Here is a 25,563-nt window from a genome sequence, read left to right as displayed (position 1 = left end):
TGCTACAGCACAGGCAAGCTGTGATCAGTGAAGTTGCTGAAGTCCCTGCTGGGCGAATGGGCACGGTCTGCTCCTGTGTCCCTCTGTGCACAGCATTGCTGTGCTGCCATGGAGTCTCCTCCTGGGAATTTGGCACATGCCAGTGGAGTTCACTCCACACAACTGCAGCGTTTTCCCAAAGAAGGAATGATTTTAAGTTAACAGCAGCTCTCTTCTCTTAACATACCATGTAGTAGCTACACTAGTGGCCTTGATGGCATAACCAGATCAGGGGATGATTATTTTCTCCCATGTGCTTGGTCGCCTTAGCTGTTTTGGCAAAAGAGATGAATGCATGAAACTAAACGAGATAAGTTTACTATTTCAAACTACAATGTTAGAGGAACAGGGCAGCAGAAGTTGGCTTTTGTGTGTGTCTGTGTGCAAATGGTTCATGAGATGTCCTCCCCTTCATACTTGATGATTATCCATTAAAGGACCTCGACTCTTCTTCAGTCTTCATTCTTCCCCACTAGTTAATATTTCTGCCATAATATCTCTAAAGATATTAATAATTTTCTATAAACCTTCCGTACTCGTGATTTGTCATTGTTCACGCTTTTCTTTTTGCAGCCATGACTTTTACAGACTTTCTCTTAAGAAAAATCTAGGTCATGGCTATTCATTTGACATGGACTTGATCGAGAAACTGCTAGAGTTTTTAAGGATATTGAAGATGTGATCATGATGGTAACCAGGGGAATAACTGCTTTCTTGCACTGAGCACTGCTTAACTGCATATTTTTTTAACACCTTTCCTCAAAGATCCCAGTCTTGGCAGGCAGAGTGATTTTACACAGGAAATTATTACGTTGTGCAGTGACATGGCTTAGTTCTGCATGCCATGCAGGAGTTCAGTGCAGGAAGTGAAGGAGAATCCTGTACATATTTGTATTGCAGAAGTGCAAGTGAAACCAGAATGTAGTGGCAGGATTGCAGTTAAGTTGCTGCTTTTTGAACTGAAAAAGCCGTAGGAAGGGCTGCACAAGTCTGTGGTGTAGAATTGTCACCTTTGTACATTACCAGGAGTACAAAGACAGTAACAGAGCTGACCTGATGGTCACTGGGAGAAATTAAAGAATATCTGCTTTGGTTTTTTTTTCTGTCAGATTCATGAGACAATTGAATCCATAAATCAGCTAAAAATACAACGTGATTTTATGCTGAGTTTCTCCAAGGATCCCAAAGGATACATCCAAGACCTTCTTCGGTCCCAAAGCAGAGATCTTAAGGTGAGATAAGATTTGAAAAAGAATGAATAGTGTAACCAGAATGGAAGAATTTTATCTAAATGTGCATAGTGTGTATAGCCGAACAGCTAGGATGGATGATTGGTGGAAGGTAGACAATGAGTGGAGTGCTGCAATCCCAGAGTAGATAGGAAAGATCGTTTAGGTTGGAGGAAAGATAGTTTAGGTTGTATTCCAGTTCCAGTGGAACAGTGGTGTTTCATGGGAGTGTTTCATAGGTCAATTTGTGGCCAGACAGTAAGTTTGAAATGCAGGGCTTTGATGATATATTCTGTAAATTCAAAGCTGTGCAAAACTCAGCAGGAGCATCGTATAGTACAAGAACACAATTTGGGTGTTGGTTCATAATTTAATCTTATCGGCTGTCCTTGAGCTTATCTTTGAGATGTACAAGAAATCAAAATGTAAAGAAGTTCAGTCGTTTGCCAGCAAAAATTAATAATTTGTTCCTCATAGTGTCACATTTTCTGTCTTTAACTGACATGCCTCAAAATCAGTTGTATTATTGAATCCATGAAATTATTTTAATAAAATCATTGTGTCTTTCTTATATAAATGCCTATTGTTAACTGAATAGTCTTCCCAAAATCTACTCTTAAGATTATGGTTATTCCTATTTATATTGTATTCAAAGGGGACAGGAATCTGATAGCATGTTTAAACAAACCTGACCTCTACTTGAGGGACTTACAAACAGAGGTGTTGTGGAGCTTCTCTGCCTAGATACATGGAATAGTTGTTCAGTTTTCCCTGACTGAGAACTAGTCCCATAAGAGTCTTTTCTATTAAGATTCTGCCCTGCTGGCATCAGAATTGTGATTCCACAACATTGCTTTGCAAAATATACCAATGACTATATTTACCTGTGATTCTGTGATGCTGGAGACAAAGTCATCAAATTCTATTTTTTTGTGGAATGGTTCCAACCCTCTGCTGCTCTATCCCTGGAGGCAGATTGGACAGGGCTTGGAGCACCTGGTCTAGTGGAAGGTGTCCCTGCCCATAGCAGTGGGGGTGGAATGAGATGAGCTTAAAGGTCCCTTCTAACACAAACCATTTGAGCATTCTGTGACCCTATTTTGGCAGTAAGCATGCATTGTCCATTTGCTTTGGGCTTTGAGAACAGTTCTGACCATTTTTATGTGTAATGTAGATAAATTTTCACTCTGGGTAAATCTGAAAGTTTCTCTATGTGGTGGAAGAGCTATGGTGAAAAATGGCTTTATTTTTGTCACAGGTGATGACTGATGTGGTTGGAAACCCGGAGGAAGAGCGCAGAGCTGAATTTTATCACGAGCCATGGTCTCAAGAAGCTGTGAGCAGATATTTCTACTGCAAGGTATGAAGGAAATATCCACACTGCTGACTTACAGATGCATCTCTTGCCACTGAGCAATTTAATCTGCTAAACTGTACAGTGTGTCTTTTTCTTGCAGATCCAGCAGCGCCGACAGGAATTGGAGCAATCTTTGGGAGTGCGTAACACATAAGTACTGCTCACAAGATTCCATTGGCATCACGACCACCAAACCAGTGGACTTCTCAGTGTTACTTAGCTCACTGTTACACATGGACCTGCTTCCTGACTGGATGAGAACGTGCCGTCAGCACACCAGTCAGAACACCAGTTTTAGAGTGACCCTTGGAAATCTTGCCCAGGACAGGTGTCTCAAACCATTCCAAGCCAGAGACAGCACCATACAAGTGTCAGTGTGAAAGAAGACTAAAGGTTCACTCATCAACGCACATTGTTCAGTTTTAGTGGAAAGTTAGACACTACACAGCAAATCCTTATGGGCTATGCTTAGAATCATGGGTGGCACCGATGGTGGAGGTCGAGATAGGTGTTCTAGGAGACTACAGATTTAGAGAAATAAATGCAGCTCTTACCCTATGGTACCCAAGAGTCTCAAACAGTAACTTATCTGGAATTAGACAAGATAGTCTTTCTTATAGCTGTGGGATGCTTTATATTCCTGAATAGAGTTTTTATTTCAGCCGGACCAATGCAAGAAGCTTTCTCACCATCTGAAAGAACAAACTAAGAGCATTTGCATCCTGGACTGCAGAGCCCATCTGGAAGAAAGACATATAGTCAGGCCATCTCTTCTGCAGGTGCAAATAATTTCTCTTCCCCCTGTCCCGGCAGTGAAAGGTGGATTCAGTCACATATCACTAGATGGGTATGATCTGTACACTGTACTGAGAGAAAGAGAATATTTCCTGGGATAAGAGCTTCTTATGCATCCTTAATATCAGTGGTATTTGCAACAAATGAGGCATTCTGAGAAAACTAAAATAATGTAATGGTGCTTTGCTGATGCCTACCTTTAACACAGCAGATAATAACAACAAGTATATATGTAAAATACCAGATTATTTAAATGTGTCTCTGTGGCCTGTAGGGTTTATCACTGAAAATAACTTCCTGATTCTTGGTGTAGAATCCAAGAAGCTTAACTTAATGTCACATGGTAGTTTTTTCTTCAAGATGTTAACAGAGTCCCTAGATTGGTCTCACATTTTGGTCATAGGTGAACTGCCTCTTATTATGAATTATTTGGCTCTCCCATACATGATACGTGCTGGTTATTTTGGATGCTGTTGAGTTATAAAGCGTATCAGCCTTAAATAGCACAGAGTACATATCCCTTGGAAATCATCTTCTTTGTAAATGTTTGACAATTTCAGATAATGGGAATTTATAGAACAATTACTTGGAAGCAGGGACATCTTCCTTAAATCCTTCCCCTCCTCATTTTTTGTAGTGCACAGACGAGCTATAATCAAGGCCCAATATAATTTCTAGTCCAAAAAGCAGCTGCCAAAGTATAACTGTCCATTTGATGTGGCACTCAAAATCCTCTTCTAGGTTACTCCTTTTCACCTCCATTCTTACACTTCATTGGAAAGAGAATCAAATTCACATGAGATATGGAAGGAAGGCAGCTCTTCTGAATAAATGCATTTTTTCTCTAGTGTTGTGTTTTCTGCTGTCTTTGCCAATTTCTCTCTTAATTTAACTTAAAAGTTTCTTCTCTTCAGTCACAGAAGAGATAGTCTTCTCTTTATCCCTTTATTTAATATCTTTGTTTTCACATTAATAGTGCCATAGCTTTTAGTCTATCCATTGTGTTCAGAGATGTCTTGGAAAATTTACTTTTGAGTGAATTTATGTGGTGCAGTACTCTCCCACAAAACCTGTTGGTGTGAGAAAAAGTACCTCGTTGTCTGAGGCCTTTTACTGGGAATGGCTTGATTTGGCATTTTTCCCTTTTGTGCTAATGCCTCTTTTCACAGTAAAATGTGAAATCCTGCAGTCTTAAACTGGTTATACTGAGGGACTGTGAGGCTGCCACAGTGATGGTCTTGAAACGTTACTTAATTTAGGACTCCACTAATTGGACTACAAGCAAGCATTACGAGGAGAAAACAGTGGGGATCATCTGCTGCTGTGCTTCCATATTTGTTATGCTGCTGTGTCCGTTGTGTGCATGCTGCTCAGTGTACAAAACTCCTGTCTGTGTGTGGCAAACAGAGCAGCTACAATCAGGGGTATGCTCAGTCTGCATCTTATTCTGAGGAATAAGAAATGCAAAGAAAAATGCACAAGGATATAAGAAGGGCACGGGACTGAGATAGATGCCTGCAGAATGTCTGCCAGGGACTTCTGGGGTTTGAGAGCCTTCCTGCTGAAGGGGAAGGTATTTGAGAGCAATACCAGCCATTTGCCACAGCTGACAACACACTGGAGTCCAGCCTGGGTTTAGAGCCTCTGTAGAATTAATTGAATGGATCTGGTTTCAAGTCTCTTTCAGAGTAAATTAACAAAACTAATGTGGTGTTGGTGCCAATGTTCACAACTGCATCACGCGAAGCTGAAGCTCTGTCAAGCAGCTGCATTATACTGAAATGGGTGTGTGCATGCATCAGCCACTGATGATGGCACTGGAGATTGCAGTCTAAATTCTTACATTTCACTGTCTATAAAAAAAGACTGGTCACTACCGGTGAGTCTTAGGACTAGCGGTCACGTATCTTTCCTTTGGTTAAACTGAGGTTTGAGATTTGTGATGCCTTTTTCCTTTGTTCAGGTGCTGTTCAGATCTTTTACTGAATCAGAGAGAGAAAAATTTTGTCCTTTGTTCTAGGCGAAATTAAGAGCTTGCTTGTTTGTGAAACAAAGAAAAGCTATTTGAAGATAAATAGTGGTGCAATACTGGAAGCAACTAGACTAAGTGTTGCTTGAGTATTGAAAATGAAAGGTAGTGGCACTGAAGAGGCAGGTAATTATGGCAGACTGTGAATGAGGAATTTATTTTAAGTTCAGGATGATTGTCTTTTTGTGTGTATAAAAGGTGACAGGAAGACGTATTGCGGTCTTCAGTTGCCACCGTACAATGTAAATCTATGCATACTGCAAAAAACCATTCTGTGCATAGAAGTAGTTCATCTATAGATGATAATCTAGATTGTTAGAAAATATAGCATCAAACAAGGAAAGGGTTCAATGGAATTCTGGAGTACCAGTAGGAGGGAAATGTATCTTGGAGCCGAAGTGTTGACGTGGCAGGTTAGAAACAGTTTTTTTTAGTCTTCTGGGTTGTTGGCCATGAGGCAGGAATCAGATCAAATGTTTCTTCAAGATGGAAGGGGAAGCAAATGTTCAGTTGTGGAATAAAGAGAAGAATACAACAGTGGGAAAGGAAATAAAAAACGGAGCAGAGTAGCACTGAAGCACCAGAAAGACACAGCACAGATAATGTGCTAAGTGCTCCTGGAAACAGCACAGCCCGTGTGAGTCTGCGTTCTGTGTAAGTGGATACTCAGAACTCGTGGGAGAGACAGTCAGTCGGTGTGCAGCCTGGGAACTGGGGGCAAGCACACAACCAAAAGTTTTGCAAATAACATTGAGACAAGCTGTCAAAGTGTTTTCCCTGTTACCAGCACGGATTCAGTTGTTCCACATAGCAGGGTTGGTAGCTGCAGTGCAGACATCGCCTCGGCTGGCAGGGTTTTACACCACATTGTTTAGAACCTACCCCATGGAAGCCAGGTGAAAATATTAGTATATAAATCAATATTGGTGTATATCCTAGGGCTGCTAATTTTGCCAAAATGCAAATCAGGTATTTGGGGGTTGTTGGTCTGGTTTCGTCTGGAGAACTCTTTTAAGGCAATGCAAAGAGATAAGGAGGGAAAGAAGGCTCTTTTTCCTAAAGAAGGCAGTCTCCTTTCTGTAACTGCTCTGTTATTTAATAGGATGTATCTGTTCTGCCAGATCCTGTGTTATAAACATTTTTTCCAACTCACTGAAGAGAGGAACTCCATTTTAAAAATACAACAGTGAGTTTGTGAGAGTGAGCAAATGTGTGTGTAAAGAATAGGGGGAAGGGGGAGAGAGACTCCCTCTACTCTGTAGCCACCATATCCATTGTATGATGCTGAGTGATTCGTAGAAGAGCTTTTAAGAATAAATACTTTGTTTCTTTGTATCTCATGCACTAACCTTTTGTGTTGTAATGAAGACCGGTACCTGGTTTCTTTCTGCTCCTGCTAATGATCTCTGGTGTTTGGATTTCTCTTCACTTGTGAGTGCACACAGACATGCAAACATGGTGAATTCCTTTTTTCACTAGATTCCACCTTCAGCCATTTCCATACTCAGTAAGTGGAAAATCCTTTCCATTGGAGGGATCTGGCTCCTCTCCTGGACAGCCTAGAGCTAAAGCTTGGATGGTGAGAGGTGGTGTAGGAATTAGAGAGTCGCCATCTCCACTGTGGTAGCAAACAGGTGGATACCACTTCTACAACACTTCTCCCTAGGTTCTGCTTAAATTAAAAAAATCAAATGGAGTTTCTTCTACTATGTGTAATATATCATTGTAGTTCCAGATCAGGCCAGGAGCTTCTGAAGAGGAGACCCCTGCCCCCTGCCCATTGTCAGTTTGGCAGGGAATATTGTTTTGTTCCAGAGTGGCTGGATGGAGCACAGGGGATAGTTGTGGTTGTCAGCTTTGGAGTTTGATTGCAAAAGTCACCAGAAAAAAGAATGACAATGAGATTTGTTATACTGGTGCTTTCAGACCTCACTTGACATCTTTGCTTTGTGTTGGAGGTTGTTGTTTATTTGCACTACAGGGAATGAATGTCCCCTTCCAAATTCAGCCCAGAAGGTCCCAAGGGCTCTTACTGGGAATATTTCTTCTTTACTTTCTTTCATTTGTGATAACATAATCTCCAAGCTGCCAGGAGAAATTCCTTAATTTCAGAGCTTTGGGGCTGGGATCCAAAAGGAAGGAACCTGAAACTGCTTCTGATAAATCCCGAAGTATGGGATGCCATATGAAGCTCACTGCCGTAAGCAGCCAGTAACTTCCACAGATATTTTAACTGTTAAAAATGGTGAGTTGTATTTCCTCTGGGCACAAATGACTTGGCTGTCCCATGTAGAATGCCCTGAGGCTGTGAATTGCAATCCAGAGCATCTTCAGGCTTCTGGTGCTCGGGGTTGTGGCGTTTGTTGTGCAGAAAACATCCCAGGCCATCTGCCCCGTCTGGATGTGCATTTCCACAGCTCCTCAGAGTGAGGAAAGGCCAAGAAGGTGCTGGGAAGGGCTTCCTCCCAGGCCTGGGCATCCTCAGGACACCGCAAGTTTTGTTTTTAAATGTTTGTTGTCTTTTGTTTCCCAGCCCAGGGCTAAGCTGGAGAAAAGGTGGAGAGAGTAGCAAGTGAGACCTCCCATGTTTCGATCCATCCTTGGATTCCAGGTTCTCCCGGTGGGTCTGTGCTGCCTAAGGGAAGGAAACGTTGGGAGTACCTGTTTGTTCACCTGAGCAGCTTGGAGGAGAGACTGAGCATGGAATTGCAGGGAAGCTGCACTTGTGTAGTGGCTGGAGGAGAAGCATCTTGCCCCACGTGTCTCTGTATGCCTCTGTCCTTACCGTGTGTTTGGCACTCTGTCCTTTTCTGTGTTCTTCTCCATGCCTCACTCGTGTTCCTTTTTATTCTCTGAGGTGCTGCCCGTGCCATTGTTCCTCAGAGGATCCTTGTGTCCCATTCCCTGTTCTTGCTCTTTTTTAAAGCCTCTCTCCCGTGCTGCCCTTCCCAATTTGGGTTTTTTTTGTTTTTTTGGAATTGTTTGTTTGTTTGTTTGTTGTTGAGTTTTTTTGGTTTTTTGGGGTGTTTTTCAATTTCATCCTGCACCCAATTCTTCCTTTTCTTTCTGTGTCCTCTCTGCTTCCACTCCCTCTCGCTGCCCCTGGCCCGGGACAGCGAGGCTGGGGAGGAACCTCGGCCTTTCTGGGGGCCGCCCCACTTTCTTGTTGCAGCAGAATCCCTTTCTGCGGGGATGGACGTGTGCAAAGGGCTTGGAGGAAGCGCTGCGCTGCTGTCCGGGGCAGTCGGACTCGTTCTGTGCCTTCTTTGGGGCTCAGGGAAAGGGGGTGAAGACTCGGGGCTCTGATGCCGTTGGGGCACCCCGCGGTCCCCAGGAGCGGGAGCCCCACTGCGGTGCAGGAGCAGGCGGGGGGCGGGCGAGGGGCGTCACGCTGGGGGCCGTGCCCCAGAGGGACCCAAAGCTGCCACCAAATTCAGGGAGGGGTGGGTGTAGAATGCTAAAACCTGTCAAGGTATTCGTTTTTATAGGTCTTGGTAAAGAATAGGAATTTGTCTCTAAATTCATCTGGGGAGAAACCCTCTCTATCCACTCATTGTTTACAGGAATGCAGAAAACTCCGAGTGGAGATGGGTAGCAGTTTTGAAGATACTGCCCTAGCGTTTTTATCTAGGAATGGACCGAGCTGTGCCCCGAAACCATCAGAACAGCTGCAGGAGCTGGAGGCAATAGAAAGGGCTCTCTGGCACCTTCTGCCTCCGTTCTCTGCCAGTCCCCAAATCGTGTCGCAGTCCCGGAAGAGGCGCTTGTCATCCAGAGTGCCAAATAAAGACCTGTAAATTCCCAGCTCTGCCTTGTGTTTCATGTGGTTTTTTTACTTCATATTACATTGTTTCTCAGGGGTTTTTTTGGGAACATGGGTATTTATATGGTGGGTTTTTAAATTGTTTTTTACTAGGGTAGTTAATTTCTTAGTTTTTAGCGGTTGAGATGTTTTCCATTTTGTTAATTAGTTCAGTTTTTAAAGTTATTTTTACAGAGGATTGTTTATTCTTTGAGTTAGCGTAGAGGTAGAATTTTGTCATTTTTTTTTTTTCAGTAACGTTCAGGGTGAGTGGCACTGTCTGGAGTTTAGAAGATTGGTTTGACTTTTTTTTTAGTACCTTTTGTAATTTGCTGTGTGTGTTTCTATAGGGTTTTCTTTTGGTTCCATTTTTCGGTCGTGATGAGAATTGTTATTGACAAGAGTGTTCTTTGTTTTTTCTCTGACGCTTGTTTGGCTGTTGGAGGTGTCTCGATGTTTTTGGAAGATATTGGTGGGAATTTGATGCTGTTTGTTCTGTCATTTCATTTAGGAATTGGATTTTAAATATACAATTATAACTCTCACTATATTGAAACAAAAGAAATAGATGTGTAGAAATGGGAATGAGCCAACGTTATTTTTATATATTCGGTCAATTTTTAAAATTTAACATGGAACATAAGTCATTATATGTTGCATTTAGTTATTCTATTTTAATAGAGCATTGTGTATGTATACAGATATATGAATAGAGAATATAAATGGAAATACAACCCAAACAAAAATGCAAATATAGAAATGTATTGCAACTATATGCAGATATATAAAAAATTAGCAATAAATTGTAAATATACAATAACATAAATTGATACAATATATAATACAAGTAATACTGTATATATCTTATTAAAATATATTATAGGAAATGGATATAAAGTAGATATAAATTTAGTACACGGATGTGGTATATCTATCATTTGTTGTATATTGTGATAAATATAAAGATAAAAAAAATTAAGGTAGTTTAAAATAATGGAAGGTTTTGTTTTTTCTTTGCCAAAGCAGGGCTTTTAGTGTAAAAATTACAAATACAAATAATATAAAGGTAGAAATCTAAGTATAGAAGTACATCATAAGCACATTAAAGATTTATATAAAAATTAGAAATATAAGGAAAAATAAGGGGTAGCAGCATATATGGTACATAATTAAAGAAATAATTCCCGTATATTTTTGAATAAGAGGCATATTATATGTAGTTATGAATATAATGCATCAATATAAACTATAAATATAAATTTGAATATAGTCATGCAAGCTATAAATATAAAAATATTTCAATATAGTTTAAAAGAAGGGGTTTTTGTATTTATTGAGTTAGAAAGGGATTTTAATTTTAAATAATAAACGTGTTCTAGAAATAGAATTTCAAAAATATAAATATAGAATCAATACATAAAGATATTTATAAAAACACAAAAGATAAATAAATATTATTAGTAGGAATAGACATAATATAGTATAAGGAATAGACATAATATACTGTACAAATTACATACTGCATCCATGTCCACTATAAATATGCACTTGAATATAAATACGAAAAATAGAAATATCAAATTTATTTAAATATCATTTAAAAGAACGGAGCTTGTTTTGGTCATGTCGGCTAAGAGGAAGGTTTTTGGCATTTATTTCAGAGCAGTTTTTGTCTGGGGTCGCCCCTGTTCTTTTTTGCCGCCGTCGCTGCCCGCAGCCCCGAGGCGCGCTGCGCCCCCGTCTGGGGCGGGCGGCAGTGCTGCCGCCTTGTGGGCAGAGCGCGGTACTGCAGCCGTGCGCCGGCAGGCAGGCGAGAGGCCGCCATGGTGGGAGTGGCGTGTCGCGGGTGTCTCGGACTTTTCGTTGACCTTCTCGAGATGGCGGGGAAGTGGAGGACCCCGGTGGGTGTAAGTGAACTGCCTGCATGGAACACCGACGTCATGGCGGCCCCGACGGATTTTTCTGTGGCGTTTGAAGCGTATCCGACTCATGCTGTGGTCTCAGCGTCGCCGCGGGCGGGCGTATTTTGGCGGGTTTGTGACAGGCATCTGGGTAAACCTTCCCTCTGTGCTCCGGAGTCCTCTCATGCCCGCTTTCCCGCCCTCAGCGAGCCGAGGATGGCCGAAAAATGCCGATTTGAGCCGAAGAGCCGAGTGTTGCCGAAAACAGCCGACTTGGGCCGAAGAGCCGAGTGTTGACGAAAACAGCCGACTTGAGCCGAAGAGCCGAGTGTAGCCGAAAACAGCCGAGGGTAGCCGACACTGGCCGCATTTAGAGAATGTGCTGAATATGACCGAGTTTAGCCGCACCGTGCCGAGTTCGGACGAAGAGCGGAACTGAAACAAGTTTAGACCAAGAGCCGAACCAAGCCGAATTCAGCCGAGTTTCATTAAACAGAACCGAACGACGCCGCAGCGCTCTCCCTGCAGGTCTCCGGGGAACACGGCAGCGGGCGCTGTGCCTGCAGTGCGCCAGGACAGACGGCAGGGAGCACTGGGGCTGCAGTTCGCCGACACACACGGCAGGGGGCGCTGTATAAAGTAAGTATAAAATATCAACTCTCTATAAGAAGAAATAAAAGCTCTATGTCATGTGCAGCAGTAGAAAATTTCAGGCTCCAGGGGAATAAATAGTTTTCTTTAAATCATTTTCGTTTTGGAGGTTTTTTTTACTCCCAGGTAGCCTGAAACTTTCTACTGCTGCTTTTTTATTCTTAAGCTAGAAAGGAAAACCAAGATCAGAAACAGAAGAAAAGGAAAGGAAAAGGGAAGGAAAGGAAAGGAATCAGGAGCACCAGAGGGAAGGGAAGGGGTGAAAAGCAGAGTGAAAAAAGAAAAAAGAGTTGGAGCGAAAAAGAGAGGGCATTCGGGAGGAGCGTTGCTGCCTCAGGTCCTTCCCCGCCCAGGGGCGAAGGACCCGTTTGATGCCCGGGAGGGACTGCAGCTCCCGGTGGCGGAGGACGGAGCAGTGGCTGTCAGCCCGAGACTACAACTCCCGGCAGGCCCTGCTGCCGGCGAGGCGTGTGACGCAACGGCTGGCGCGGCACCGGAGTGGCTGGCGTGCCAGGCGGCCGCGCGGGGCTGTGCGCGGGCAGCTCCCGGCGCCGCGGCGGCGACGCCGGAGGGGCGAAACCTCCGTCTGGCCGCCCGCACGGAGCTGAGCAGCGCGGAAGGGGCGTCGGTCCGGTTCTTCGGCCTTACTAAGCGGTAGCGATGGCGGAGGGCGAGGCGGTGCTTTGCTGCCGCGGGCCGGGAGCTGCAGGAGCCGCCCCCGGCGAGCGGCGCCGGGCGCTCCCGCGGTCCCGGTGGGGCGGCTGCCCTCAGGCTGGCGGAGGCGCAGCAGCCCCCGAGCTGCAGCCGTCTCCCTCGGGCTGCTGCCGGTGCTGCGGGCGGAGGCGGCTCCGCCGCGTGTTGGGCGTTGCGAGCAGAGAGCGCTGCGATATCGCCGGAATGACTGGGCTGCTGCCTGCGCTAGTGCTCGAGGCTCTTTCTGCCATGCAAACGGATGGAGCGGCGCTGAGCGGTAAAGCCAGAGATGGCCGGGAGAATGCCCAGCGCAGGGAGCAGGCGGGCTGTATCCTTCCGATGGCACAGGTGCGATCTGCAAACTCATCCCCTTCTGCCCCTGCCCTCCCCAGCCCCAGGGAAAGTGCTTTCCAGCATTGTCGGGCTTCTGAAAGACAAAACTTGTGATTTGACACTAGCATCCAGAAAAGGTTTCTGTCTAGATTAGCAAATGCCTAAATTGTTCTTGGTTACATCCCATGACCGGTTTTAGGCAGTGACTTTATACTGCTTTTAGGATTTTCTTGTACCAAGGTGAGAAAATAGGCAGGTCTGATAGTGGTTTCACTTTTTTTCTACTTCACGTTCCATGAGATTCTTTTATCCAAGCACTTGTTTTAAAATTGTACTGTAGGCGTTTATGGTTCACTTGTTTTTTCTTTGCAGCACCCGTGACTTTTTTTTTCTGTAAATTGGGAGTAAATATAGCTGAGTAAAATGACCTTGGTTTTCTTCTTTCTTTTTCAAGTGAGTTCTTTTTATTAAAAATCCTATTTGAATATGTAGAAAAAGTGGGTGTGTCCTGTAATATATCCTAGCTTTTCTTGTTTACAGGGTAATCAGAAAATATGTCTCCCTTAGAGTCCCACAGAAACGTTCTCAGTGCGATCTCTATCAAGGTATGCATTTACAAATAAGTGATCCCTTTAGATATTTGACTGTGTACCTTTTCCTGTAATTCAGAGCTTGCGTTCCGTGGCTTTTATGATAAACCTATAAAACATGTAAAAATGGTTTTGCACGTCTTAATCGTTGCAGGCAGCACTAAGTGGATTTAGAGCCTGTTCTTGACCAGACAAAGGGAAAAAGTGTGACTTTGATGCTGAACTTGTCATTTTTCATTGGACTTGTCTTTAATTATTCAGGAATAGAGAGAACTAGAAAAAGAGAGAAATAGAATTGGTTATTGAGCACTCCTCAAATGCTCACCGTGATTCAGTGCAGAGCCGAAGTGAAGGGTGATGGAACAGAGCTCTGTGCTTTAGAAGGAAATAAATTTAAACCTGACCTCCACGCAGTGTCTCACTAACTTCTGTTGTTTTAAAATACCAAATACGTTTAGGAAGTGTTGGAAGTTAGTATTTTGGGAAAGAAATGGCAGTTCCACAGAACATTGCATTTAACAGAGGCTCTCGGAACGATTCATGTTGTAACTGCTGTCACTGCAATCGGTTGGTGGTTCAGCCTTGAAATGTGCACTTGCCCTTCTATAAAGCACTGTTTTGTTTGCCTTTCAGTGCTATGACTCTTGATAAATTGGAGAAGAGCCCAAGAGAAATTTTTCCTCCCTTGATATAAAAGGTAGGAAGTGACTTTTTTTGGTTTGGTTCTTTTTCTTTATTATTTTCTGGAAATAAAAGTAATTAAGTATAGGTACGACTGGTTTGTTTCTTCCAGTAGCTGGTGATAATAATAGTAGTAGTAATAGTAAAAATAATAATAGAAATAATAATAATAATAGTAACATAATACTACTTAAACTGTCTTTATGCATTGAACTGGCCATTTCAAATCAAAACTTGTAAACACAAATCAAACCATCATCCTTGTAGAATCTTTCACAGCAGTGGGCTAAAGATCCTGGTTTTGTTGACAGGATTTATCGGTTCTGGAAGAACAAGAGGGAAGTACAAGCCTAACTACTTCTAGCTCACAGACCCGCCCAGTGAATACAGCTTTGTATTTTGATGGGCTTGTGATGACTTTAAAATCAATTGCTCATTACAGTAAAAAAAAAAAATAATGTTTTTTTGAACGTGACAGCAGAAATAACTTTCAGTACCAACTTAATAATAATAGATCACCAATTTAAGTTAAAAATTCATGCTATACTATCAGAATTTAAAGGTAAAATATTATGTATTAGGTGATGGTATAAAGTGTATGTTCTAATGTGTAGGATGTATGCAAAGATAGATACATACCTGAAAGTCCTTAGAGGAAACAAATTTTTATGTCTGCTGTTTGACTGTTTATCATACAATATTTGGTTTTATTTCCCAGGGATCGGTGAATTTTAACTTTGGAGTCCTCTATGCTAAGGATGCTCGGCTTACAGATGATGAAATGTTCAGTAATGGTGAGTTTCTCACCTTCTCTTTAATTGCTATGCTGATCTGAATAAGAAAAAAACAAAAGCAAGAGAAAAAAAAAGGATGGTTTATTGTTTTTTACGCTGTTATGTTTGTTTCCTCAGTATTTGCTGCAGCTCTGCTTACCCAAACTTTGGGTTCCTTCTGTCCCACTGGGAGTTGCCCGATTTGGTTGCATCTGGTGAAATTCACCCTGAGACCTTGGAGAACCAGCTCAAACTACGTGAGAGCCATTTGCAGTTCTCTGCAGACACCTGGAGAATGGGTGATGCTTCTGAGGATCTGGCAAGTGTACTTCTATCAAAACTCAGTCTGTGAAATTTCTGGGGAAAACCCTTCTGTGTACCGAAGGGTTCAAACTCTGGTGAGGATCCAGTTATCAGGTGCTCACCTGCATGGTTCCAGCTCTTAAAGCGAACACTTGTACTCTTGCCCTGTAGTTTATATCTATCGTATTTTTGTTATTTTGCAAGATTTTACGGCTTTGCAAAATATTGTGCATTTGACTCTTTGGAACCTGTCAGATCGTTCTTTGGTGCAGCACCACCTCATGGGACACTTGGCTGCTGTCCTGAAGGGGTTGGTCGTAAATCCTGGAGGGTTTATAAGTCTTCTGTCCCCAGGGAGCTATCGTGCTTTGTTTGCTTTTGTTCTGTTTGTTAGGCGCTGCTTCTCACTGGAAGTATGAATTTCAAACTACCCTGTTCTTTTTTTAACTGTTTTCCTGGTTCTCTCCCTACGGCAGGGAAAGACTCTCGTGTCCTTGTCGTCAGGCTCGGTGCTGTCCAAAAAGATACAGAGACTAAAACAATCATAAGAAGCAAAATATGACTGCAGGGAAAACAAGCTGGAGAGAACAAAAGGTGGTATTGTTATCCTTACCCTCTATTAGAAACATCCACTGTGCTTTGATGCTGGTAGCTGCCAGGGGCTTGTCAGCTCTTTGTAGGCAGGTGTGGGTGTTCACTTGTAGGTTTTTTCTCTGGACAAGTCAATTCAATCTTTACTAAGCTTATATTTGTAGATTACTCTCTAGCACAGTCCAGCATGACATTTTTGAATGTTGTAAAAATACCATGTTACTTGGAAATTGCTAATGATGAGAAGCCTTAGGGAAAAAAGAAGATTTCAGGGTTGGAAGATGTGAGAAGAATTTTGTGGGGATGTGAGACTGAAATAAAGCGCACTTGAAGCTGGACTGGCATGCTGGCAGATCCCCTATTAAAGAGTAGTGCTTAAATTAGCCTGGGGGTTGCCCATTGTTTCTGTAGAAATCAATGTTTCCTGGTCTTCAGAAGTAAGCTGCTTTGAAAAGCTGGAAGGTGCAGTATAGTGACAATCCATGTGCTTTGGATTAAAAGTAGATTTCAGAAGGGTGATAGGCTTTTGTCTTTTCCTAGAAGTCAATGTAATCCTATCGAGGAGTTTTTAATTCTGTGTTGCCATGTCATCCCTCAGAGCCCTGTCGTACTAATCGTCATACAGATGCAAAACAAAAAATCAGACCCTGTCCCAGCCACTTAGAGCCCTGAACACGATTTCCTCGGGCTGCCATTTGTGTGCCATCGGTACTCACCACGGAAGCGAGCCGGGGATGTTGCAGCTGTTGGGAACAAACCGCTTCTCGTCACACAGAAATGGAATTCGGACGACGCCTCGGCCAGCCCCTCTCTGCCGTCGTCTCCTGAATCTGCAGCAGAGCAGTTGCAGTCCGTCCGGGTACGTGTAATCCAGCTCCTGACGATCTGAGCACACGGAGCAGCGCTCAGCTGCCGTGGGGGCTCAGGGAAGGCAGAGTGTGCATTGTCATCTTCCTGAACCTACAGACCAATCAAAGTGAGAAGCCACAGGTTGGAAATCACTCGCATATATGCTAAATAAAACTTGCAGATTTATTTAAGAATTGTTTCTGCTCGTTCTTTTTTGTGCTTCTGTGCTTAGAAAACATCCCTACAAAATCAGTTAAATTCATCAGTTGAACCTTTGTTTGCAGACCCTCACTGAGCAGAATTTGTTGCAGACTCAGTGCACGCTGCGCTGGAGTGTGAGGAGCTCAGTGCACTGCCGGGAGTGTGAGGAGCTCATGTGTGCTACTTTTTGCTTTAGGACGCTCTAAGGTATTTATTCCTTTTGGGATATATGATGAGAATTCCCAAGAGAGGTAGTTATAAGGTATGACATCGGGAAAAAGCCTGTGTGGTTGGAATGTTGTTGTTGTCAAAAGTTAATATTTCCTTCTTTCTTAGCCAGTAGTTAGCTTTTTGCTTAATTTTTGTAGTATCAGTATTTTCTTGTTTTAAAAACTGCTTCAAAATAACTTCAGTGGCTGGCCATCGGTACCTTGTTCAGATTTGCCTATTTGCTTGTAGCTAAAATGTTCACATCTTATCATTCTGTTTAAGAAACTGCTGCCCGGCCAACTAATAACTGAATATCTATCTGTCTGGGACACAGGGACAGGATTTAGGTAATGTCTTTGTTTCCAGAAGAGAGTTCTAGTGTAGTTTCTAAATAGAGGAGAGGGGGGTGAAGACTCGGGGCTCTGATGTCATTGGGGCACCCCAAGGTCCCCAGGAGAGGGAGCCCCACTGGGGTGCAGGAGCAGGTGTGTTCTCATGTAATCTAGAATAAATTATAAATATAAATATGAAAATTATAAACATGAAAATATTTTTAAATAGCTAAGTAAAGCAGGTTTTTTTTATTTGTCAATAGGCAGTGTTTTGATTATAAAAATTATAAATGCAAATAATATAAAGGTAGAAATCTAAGTATAGGAATATATCATAAATTAATATATATATATATATAAAGTTTAAAAACATAAGAAAAAATTAGTTGTAGCAGTAGATATGATACATAATATAAATAAATACATTTATAGAATTTTTTTCAATGTTCTAAAAATACCATGTTACTTGGAAATTGCTAATGATGAGAAGCTTTAGGGAAAATTAAGATTTCAGGGTTGGGAGATGTGAGAAGAATTTTGTGGGGATGTTAGACTGAAATAAAGCACACTTGAATTATTATATATAATATATAATATTATAATATTATAATATATTATATAAAATATATATTATATATAGTTTTTAATACACTGCATCAAAAGAAACTATAAATATAAATGGGAGTATAATTATACTAAGTATAAAAATATTTCAATATCGTTTGAAAGAAGGTTTTTTTTATATTTATTTGGTTAGAGATGGGAGCTTTATTTTGAATAAAAGTATTATAGAAATAGAAATCTAAATATAGAAATATACAATCTATAGAGAAAGATATTTGTAAAAACACGAGCGAACGACGCCGCCTTCGGCCGAATGGAACGAGCTCAGCGGCACCAAGGCGAGACCGGCCGAACCTGACGGCCTCGAGCGAACCGAGGCCAGGCTTGCGAGGCTGCCTGAACGGAGCCGAGCTCAGCCGAACCGAGCCCGCTGCTCTCGTGCGCGCTAATTAGCGCGAGTGCGGTCACCGCCTAATGAGCCCCTGTGCCGCCCCGCGCTCCCGGTCGTGTCCGTGCGATGGGCGGGCCGCCCGCGGGACGCGGCAGCAGGAGAGCCCCGAGCCGGGCGCGTTTAACGTGAGGCGGCGCCGCTTGCCCGCCCTCAGGGAGCCGAGCCGAGCCGAGCGCACAGAGCGGCTCCGAGTTCGGCCGAATGAAGCCGAGGCGCGCCGAGCGCACAGAGCGGCTCCGAGTTCGGCCGAAGCGAGCCGAGCGCACAGAGCGGCTGCGAGTTCGGCCGAAGCGAGCCGAGGCGCGACGAAAGGCGAGTCCAGCCGAATGCAGCCTACAATAGCCGAGTTTAGCCGATTACAGCTGAATTTAGCCGAGCAGCTGTGAGCCTTGAGGTGAGCGTGTATCATTGCCGGCTTGGGATTGAATGAAATGCACTAAGTAAACCAGCGCTGGGGAGGGAGGCAGGGAAAGCCTCTCTTAACGTTTACCAATTCTTCCGTCAAACTCATCACGGCAGGACAGGGTGAAGACTGAAAGTGTAAGAAGATGTGGAGGGAAACAGAGAATCTGACAGGAGCATCGAACGCACAAGTGCACGAATTTCGCTTTTTGCTTGGAGTTAAACTCAGAAGTTGTAAGGAATTTGGGAAAGGGACATTTCAGAAGGAGAAGGAGGAGAAGAAGTTGTTGTTACAGTCCTGGCAAAATCTTTTGTTCTAGCTAATAAAAGAAGTTAGTTTAGAAAACAAAAAGAAAAAAAAATGTAGTTTTTCTTTACTTGACTATTATATTCATTGGTGGTATATGGTGTGTTGTTTTATTTCTTGGTATTATTAACTCAGTGTAAGTTGTTTTTTGAGTGAACTAACTTTCTGGATGGGTTGGTTTGTATTTGAGGCAGGATTGATTTCAATAGGTTTCTTTCATAGACTTCTGATAGGTATTACTGGGGTTTTGGCTTTGTTTACTGTATGCATAAACATACAGCTTTGGCTGGGCCAGCTGGGCTGCCGGAGTTTGTGGGTGTGAATTTATTTGATAGCTTTTGTTAAATGCAGTTTTTTATTTTTGAAAGGTTTTTCAATGTAGTGGTTTTAAGGTGGTTTTTAAGAACTGATTGTATTGTTTCATGTTGTTTGTAGTTGGTGTACAGTAAGGGATGTGGTGTGAGTACTTGAACGTTATGGTTTTGGTGTTCCTAAGTTCCGTTTTCTTTCTCGTTCGATAGGTTTTTTTAGTTTTATTTTTGGTGACAGGGGCATTTATGTGGTGGGTTTTTATAGGCAATATGTTTTTTAATGTGGGTAGTGATATTTTTTAGTATTTTAACAGTTTAGATTTTTTATTTTCATGCTTTGTATGAGGTTTTTTTGAATTGCAAAATAACTTTTATAGATTATTGGTTTTTATTTGTGCATTAGCATAAAGGTAGAGCTTTGGGGGCTTTTTGAGTCAGTTGTACAGTTTTGAGTCTAGTGAGTTGGTTTGATTTAATTTTTACTGGGTGTTTGTTTTTATTAGCAGTTGTGTCATTTTCAAGGTGTATTTGAGTTTTTTGGGGTTTTTGAGATATTGGTTTAGGAGGAAGTTGATGATGAGCATGTGCGGAGCTTTTGGGCTAGTTATAGTGGGATTTAAAATTTATTTTGGGTTAGGTTTATTTGAGTGTTTATGAGGGTTCAGTGTTGTGGGATGTTTCTTCCGTTAGTAATAAAAATAGGTTTTGTTTTGATGTGCTGCGATGGGATGAGCGTGTGCTGCGTGCCGGTGCTGACAAAGGTACGGTATTGTTGTGGCTCTGAAGTGACGGGTTAATGAATTTATATGGTTTAATATAGAGATGGAAATAGAAATAAATATACATTTAAAAAGAAATATAACATTAGAGTGGTAAACATAAATATAGATAACAGATGCATATATAAAACTATAATTCATCGTATGGAATTGTAACATATTGTCATATACATAAATGATAGTCTATTATATATATACAAAGATATATAAATATAGATTGTAAATATAAAAATATTTAAATACAGTTAAAATAAATTGGGGGTTTTATTAGGTTATAGGCTAGTGTTTTTAAAATAAATAATATAAATAGAAATAAAATAAAAAATCAGATACAAATATATGTGGAAATACGAATATCTATAAATATTTAATTGAAATAAATATAAGTAAAAGAAATATATAATAGAGAAATTTTATATCTATAATCAGCATAATCTGCTGATTATGCTATTGTGTTGAAATACTTGGCCTCCACTGCAGTAGCCCCACACTTAACTCGATGGCCTCCCCCAGCAGGTCCCAAAACACCTGGATGCAGATCAGCTTAAGCTTCACTGATGTGATAAACAGAGTTCACTCTTTAAAATTTTTACAAGTTTAATAAAGGATAAAAGGACAAAATAATCCAGCACTGGGATGCTTTTAGCACACAGCCAAAGAGCACAGAGGTAGCTTAAAATCACGTTCACTATATACTGTTACATTGCTGAGGTCACATGCATATTCATTAACTTACACATTATTCAAACATTCCTTTGACTTTTTGATGTTCCAGGAACTCTCTTGCTTAGTTTTAACCTCTGACTTGTCTGCAGAATATTCTGTAAATTAGGTCTACATATTTTATTTCTTCCTGTAGTTTTATCCTGTTGCTTCACACTCCCTGCTAACGCCCGATAAGAGTCGATAAATCCTTCCTGGATGCTTAAGCTCTTTTTGTCACTATTATCTTATCACTTGGTAGGGGCAGTCTGCAGTTATAAGAAACAGAATAATTGCTTTACACCGTTTTCTGAGTTAGTTACATAGAAGTATTTTAGTTTTTATTTTAACATTTTGCTAAAGCCTACGATATATTTATCACGCTACTATTCATATGAAATATACAGTGTATACATAAACTGACATATTACACTATACAAAGCAGTTAAAAGTAAGTATAAGTTTTACCATATCAAAATACTTGTAATGCAAAAAGCTATTCTATGAATGTGAAAGTCAATATTGTTTTATCATCTATAACATCCGACGACGAGGGTGAGCAGCAGGCCCGCAGCAGGCAGAGGGCGGGCAGAGGGACGCAGGCACTTAACTGTGGCCAGGGTGCTGATCTCGGCCAGTCGGGGCAGGCCAAGTCCCCGCAGAAGCGGAAGCACTGCGGTACAAGAGGCACCCAGAGCCCGCAGCGGGCGCTGCACGCCCTCCCCGCTCCCGAGCCCTCTCCTCACCAAATCGCCGCCGCTCCCTGGTCCGCCCTGCTGTCGCAAAGACGACCCGGAATCCCTCCCGGGCTACACTCCTCTCCGCCCCCTGCCCCGAGTGCCCAAGGGAGCGCTCCGGTAGGGGCTCTGCGGGGGTCTTTTCCCCGGGACCTGGGCACGAGAGAGGGCCGGAGAAGGGGACGGGGGTTTCGCGAGCGGGACCCCCGGCGCCTGCGAGCCCTTCGGGCAGCCCGAGCTCCGCCCCACGCTCCCAGGGGCTGCAGCCTGACGGCTCCCAAGCCTGCCAATCACGGCCCGCCTTTCTCAGCCCGCCCTGTCCAATCACAGCCGCCCTGTCAATCCGGAAGCGGTCCCGCCAATCTCAGCCGGCTCAGTGGCGGCTCGACCCCTCAGACTGGCCCCGCTCCCGCCACCGCCGCTTTGGGAGCCGGCGGAGCAGTGTCCTCGCTGCCTCGGCAGGCGCTGTTGCGGACGGGAAGGGCGGCCGGGAGCTTCCAGTTCAGGTCCTGGTCGGGATCAGGTTCTGGTCCAGGGAAACGGGCAGGCGGCGGGGAGCAGGCTGACGCGGCCACTGCAATGGCGGCGGCGGGCGCAGCACTTGAGGGGACCGCAGGGAGTCACGGAGCCGAGCGCGGCGGGAATGGGCGGGCTAGGATTGGTGGAGCCGGCAGGCGCTGCCTCGGGTTGTGATTGGCTGGCTACTCCGGCCCTGGGGCATAAATAGCGTGCGTTGGGGCGGCAATGGCGTCAGTTCGGCGGGGAAGCTGGGAGCGACGGGATCTGCGGATGCGCGATCTGAGGAGCGGCGCTGCGCCAGGACGGGCCCCCCGCGCCAGCTGATCCGGGGAGCGCCGGTGAGCACGGACGCGACGCCTGCGGTAGTATCTGGGGGCCGGCCGTGTCCAGTTCTTTCTGCCGCGCCCTGCGTGGCTCGGGAAGCCGGCGGCTGGTGTGGGGCCTGGAGTGGCGCGGGGGGGGGGGGGGGGGCGCGGCAGGCCCGCCTGCTGTCACTGGGGGCTGGGAAGTAGCCGTTTCGCGGTTTCTGGATTTAAAGAAATGTTCAGAATACGAGGAATAAAGCTTGCTTTTTGCATTTTTATTACTTTAGTTTGGTTTTACTTGTAACTTTGTTTCCTTTATTGTGTTATTTTATTATTGCTCGTTTTATTACATCTTTTTGGTTTGATTTGTTTTCTTTGCTAGATATCTCATGTTAATTTGGTAAGGGTTGTGGGACTGGAGCTGGAACACCAGTTGTGAGAGCAGTGGGCACATAAAACCCCAGGGTGTGGAATAATGACTTTGGCATGAGTCAGGCCCAAAACAATGTGGAGTAGTGGAAGTGCTGGGGCTAGATAAATGCCTTGGGAGGAAGGCATGGAGCTGCAGTACAGGGCCTGCAGGTTATGCCTGGGGGTTCCCAGCCCCTGCCCTGTGGTGCCATCGAGGGGCTGAGTGTGTGGGGGCTCAGAGGGTTCTAGGGCCCAAGAACCAGCCCAAGGGTGCACTTTGGGATGGGGGAGCAGGAGTTCAGTGGCTATTCCCAGCCCCTGGAGCTGCCTGAGGGGAGGTGAGGGGGCCTTTGTGCAGGTGCTGGCCTGAGAGCCACGGTGAGGGGGAAGGTGGATGTTGAGCTTCAGGCCTCCAGTGTCCCCAGAGTTGGGATGCCACTGAGGTGGGTGGGTGGATGCGACAGCTTCTAGAAATATTGAAACGATGGCAGTAACTGATTTGTGGCCTTATCAACAGCCCCAAGGTGCAGTGAGAAGCATGAGCGGCTTTTAGCTGCAGCCAGTAGGAAGCTGAGGAACTGGAGCTGAGGCAGCAGAGCTGGAGGAGACAGAAATATGGTACGGTTTGGGGTAAAACCCCTGTGGGGCTGGGATAGGGATTGTGGAGCGGGGAGGTGACCTGCGTGGTTGGAATTGAAATTGCTCTAAGGACTGTGATCTGAGCTCAAGAACTAGAGCTAAAACAAAGATCCCGTCCTGAGAAGCAGAAGTAGTATTGTGAGGCACTACCATGAAGATGTTGAGCAGGAAGTGCAAGAGAAGAGCTGGCAGTAAAATAAAGCTTGTGGGTGGAGAGCTGAAGGAGCTGAAATCACTGGGCCTGCACTTGTCATCATTGTGGGACTGGAATTGCAGCTTAACACATCATAGCAATCTAACGCCTGTATTGTACTTGCGCCGAGATCACTGTAGGCCTGTGACATGGATGCAGGGGCTGGGTATTGCGACCGATAGTAGAACAGCAGGTGTGGAGTGGGAAAAGGGGGCTGCAAGCTTGCGCCTGAAAACCCCGTCAATCCTAGGATATTGCCTGCGCCGGTGATGGCACCTCTTGGGGCGCAGCTGAAATCTCTGTGGGGCTGGGAAGTGGACTGCTGGGCTGGCACTTTGAATGAAAATGGCAAAGGCACTAGACCTGTGAACGGGGCTCTGGGCATCCAGGAGAACTAATGCAGGGGTGGGCAAAGTGACTGGGGACTGCTCGGTGGGAGCTAAAATCACTGCAGGGCTAGGATATGGATGGTGGGGTGGGCTTCCAGAGGCTCGTGCGGGAGCCGAATTGTTGCCGAGCTGGGGCCAAGAGCAAGATGCTGCCATGTGAAGCTGGAGCAACACAGAGCTGGAGCTGGAAGAAGAGAGCTGGCAGTAAAATAAAGCTTGTGGGTGAAGAGGTGAAAGAGCTGAAATCACTGGGCCTGCACTTGTCATCATTGTGGGACTGGAATTGCAGCTTAACACATCATAGCAATCTAACGCCTGTACTGACACTCTATTGCTCTTGCGCCGAGATCACTGTAGTCCTGTTACTCGGATGCAGGGGCTGGGTATTGCGACCGATAGTAGAACAGCAGGTATGGAGTGGGAAAAGGGGGCTGCAAGCTTGCGCCTGAAAACCCCGTCGATGCTAGGATATTGCCTGTGCCGGTGATGGCACCTCTTGGGGTGCAGCTGAAATCTCTGTGGGTCTTGGAAATGGACTGCTGGGCTGGCACTTTGAAAATGGCAAAGGCACTAGACCTGTGAACGGGGCTCTGGGCATCCAGGAGAACTAATGCAGGGGTGGGCAAAGTGACTGGGGACTGCTCGGTGGGAGCTAAAATCACTGCAGGGCTAGGATATGGACGGTGGGGTGGGCTTACAGAGGCTCGTGCGGGAGCCGAATTGTTGCTGAGCTGGGGCCAAGAGCAAGATGCTGCCATGTGAAGCTGGAGCAACACAGAGCTGGAGCTGGAAGAAGAGAGCTGGCAGTAAAATAAAGCTTGTGGGTGAAGAGGTGAAAGAGCTGAAATCACTGGGCCTGCACTTGTCATCATTGTGGGACTGGAATTGCAGCTTAACACATCATAGCAATCTAACGCCTGTACTGACACTCTATTGTTCTTGCGCCGAGATCACTGTAGGCCTGTGACATGGATGCAGGGGCTGGGTATTGTGACCGATAGTAGAACAGCAGGTGTGGAGTGGGAGAAGGGGGCTGCAAGCTTGCGCCTGAAAACCCCGTCGATCCTAGGATATTGCCTGCGCCGGTGATGGCACCTCTTGGGGCGCAGCTGAAATCTCTGTGGGGCTGGGAAGTGGACTGCTGGGCTGGCACTTTGAATGAAAATGGCAAAGGCACTAGAGCTGTGAACGGGGCTCTGGGCATCCAGGAGAACTAATGCAGGGGTGGGCAAAGTGACTGGGGACTGCTCGGTGGGAGCTAAAATCACTGCAGGGCTAGGATATGGATGGTGGGGTGGGCTTACAGAGGCTCGTGCTGGAGCTGAATTGTTGCCGAGCTGGGGCCGAGAGCAAGATGCTGCCATGTGAAGCTGGAGCAACACAGAGCTGGAGCTGGAAGAAGAGAGCTGGCAGTAAAATAAAGCTTGTGGGTGAAGAGGTGAAAGAGCTGAAATCACTGGGCCTGGTCTTGTCATCATTGTGGGTCTGGGATCGG

At 44.4% G+C, this 25,563-nt stretch overlaps 2 protein-coding genes and 1 long non-coding RNA gene across 7 annotated transcripts in view; all 3 read left to right on the top strand.

Annotated features, from left to right (window-relative positions):
- SMARCD3 (SWI/SNF related BAF chromatin remodeling complex subunit D3) overlaps nt 1-6,784 on the top strand; it is a 70,639-nt gene extending 63,855 nt beyond the window's left edge. For all 5 annotated transcript variants that reach the window (XM_005496370.4, XM_005496369.4, XM_074537866.1 and 2 more), the window contains 3 exons: nt 1,149-1,271; nt 2,527-2,628; nt 2,726-6,784. In XM_005496370.4, coding sequence (XP_005496427.1) covers nt 1,149-1,271; nt 2,527-2,628; nt 2,726-2,779 — 279 coding nt within the window. In that variant the 3' untranslated portion in view covers nt 2,780-6,784. The remainder of the gene's footprint in view (nt 1-1,148; nt 1,272-2,526; nt 2,629-2,725) is intronic.
- A 7,093-nt stretch (nt 6,785-13,877) lies between these two features.
- LOC141728589 (uncharacterized) lies at nt 13,878-15,713 on the top strand. The gene is made up of 3 exons (XR_012579687.1): nt 13,878-14,116; nt 14,819-14,894; nt 15,012-15,713. It is a non-coding gene; the product is annotated as an uncharacterized LOC141728589 (long non-coding RNA).
- A 5,328-nt stretch (nt 15,714-21,041) lies between these two features.
- LOC141728525 (uncharacterized) lies at nt 21,042-23,783 on the top strand. The gene is made up of 2 exons (XM_074537443.1): nt 21,042-22,469; nt 23,365-23,783. Exon 1 carries the CDS (start codon nt 21,379-21,381, stop codon nt 22,303-22,305), a length of 927 nt encoding a protein of 308 aa, XP_074393544.1. The 5' UTR covers nt 21,042-21,378; the 3' UTR covers nt 22,306-22,469; nt 23,365-23,783.
- The last annotated feature ends 1,780 nt before the right edge of the window (nt 23,784-25,563 follow it).

This window comes from Zonotrichia albicollis, chromosome 1 (genome assembly GCF_047830755.1).
Source record: "Zonotrichia albicollis isolate bZonAlb1 chromosome 1, bZonAlb1.hap1, whole genome shotgun sequence".
NCBI lineage: Eukaryota > Metazoa > Chordata > Aves > Passeriformes > Passerellidae > Zonotrichia > Zonotrichia albicollis.
Note: the sequence above shows the minus strand (reverse complement) of the source record. Positions and strands in the feature narration are given on the sequence as shown.

What these genes read in the sequence shown, in the direction of transcription:
- LOC141728525 (XM_074537443.1), top strand. Translation starts at nt 21,379, where the DNA reads ATGAATGTGAAAGTCAATATTGTTTTATCATCTATAACATCCGACGAC.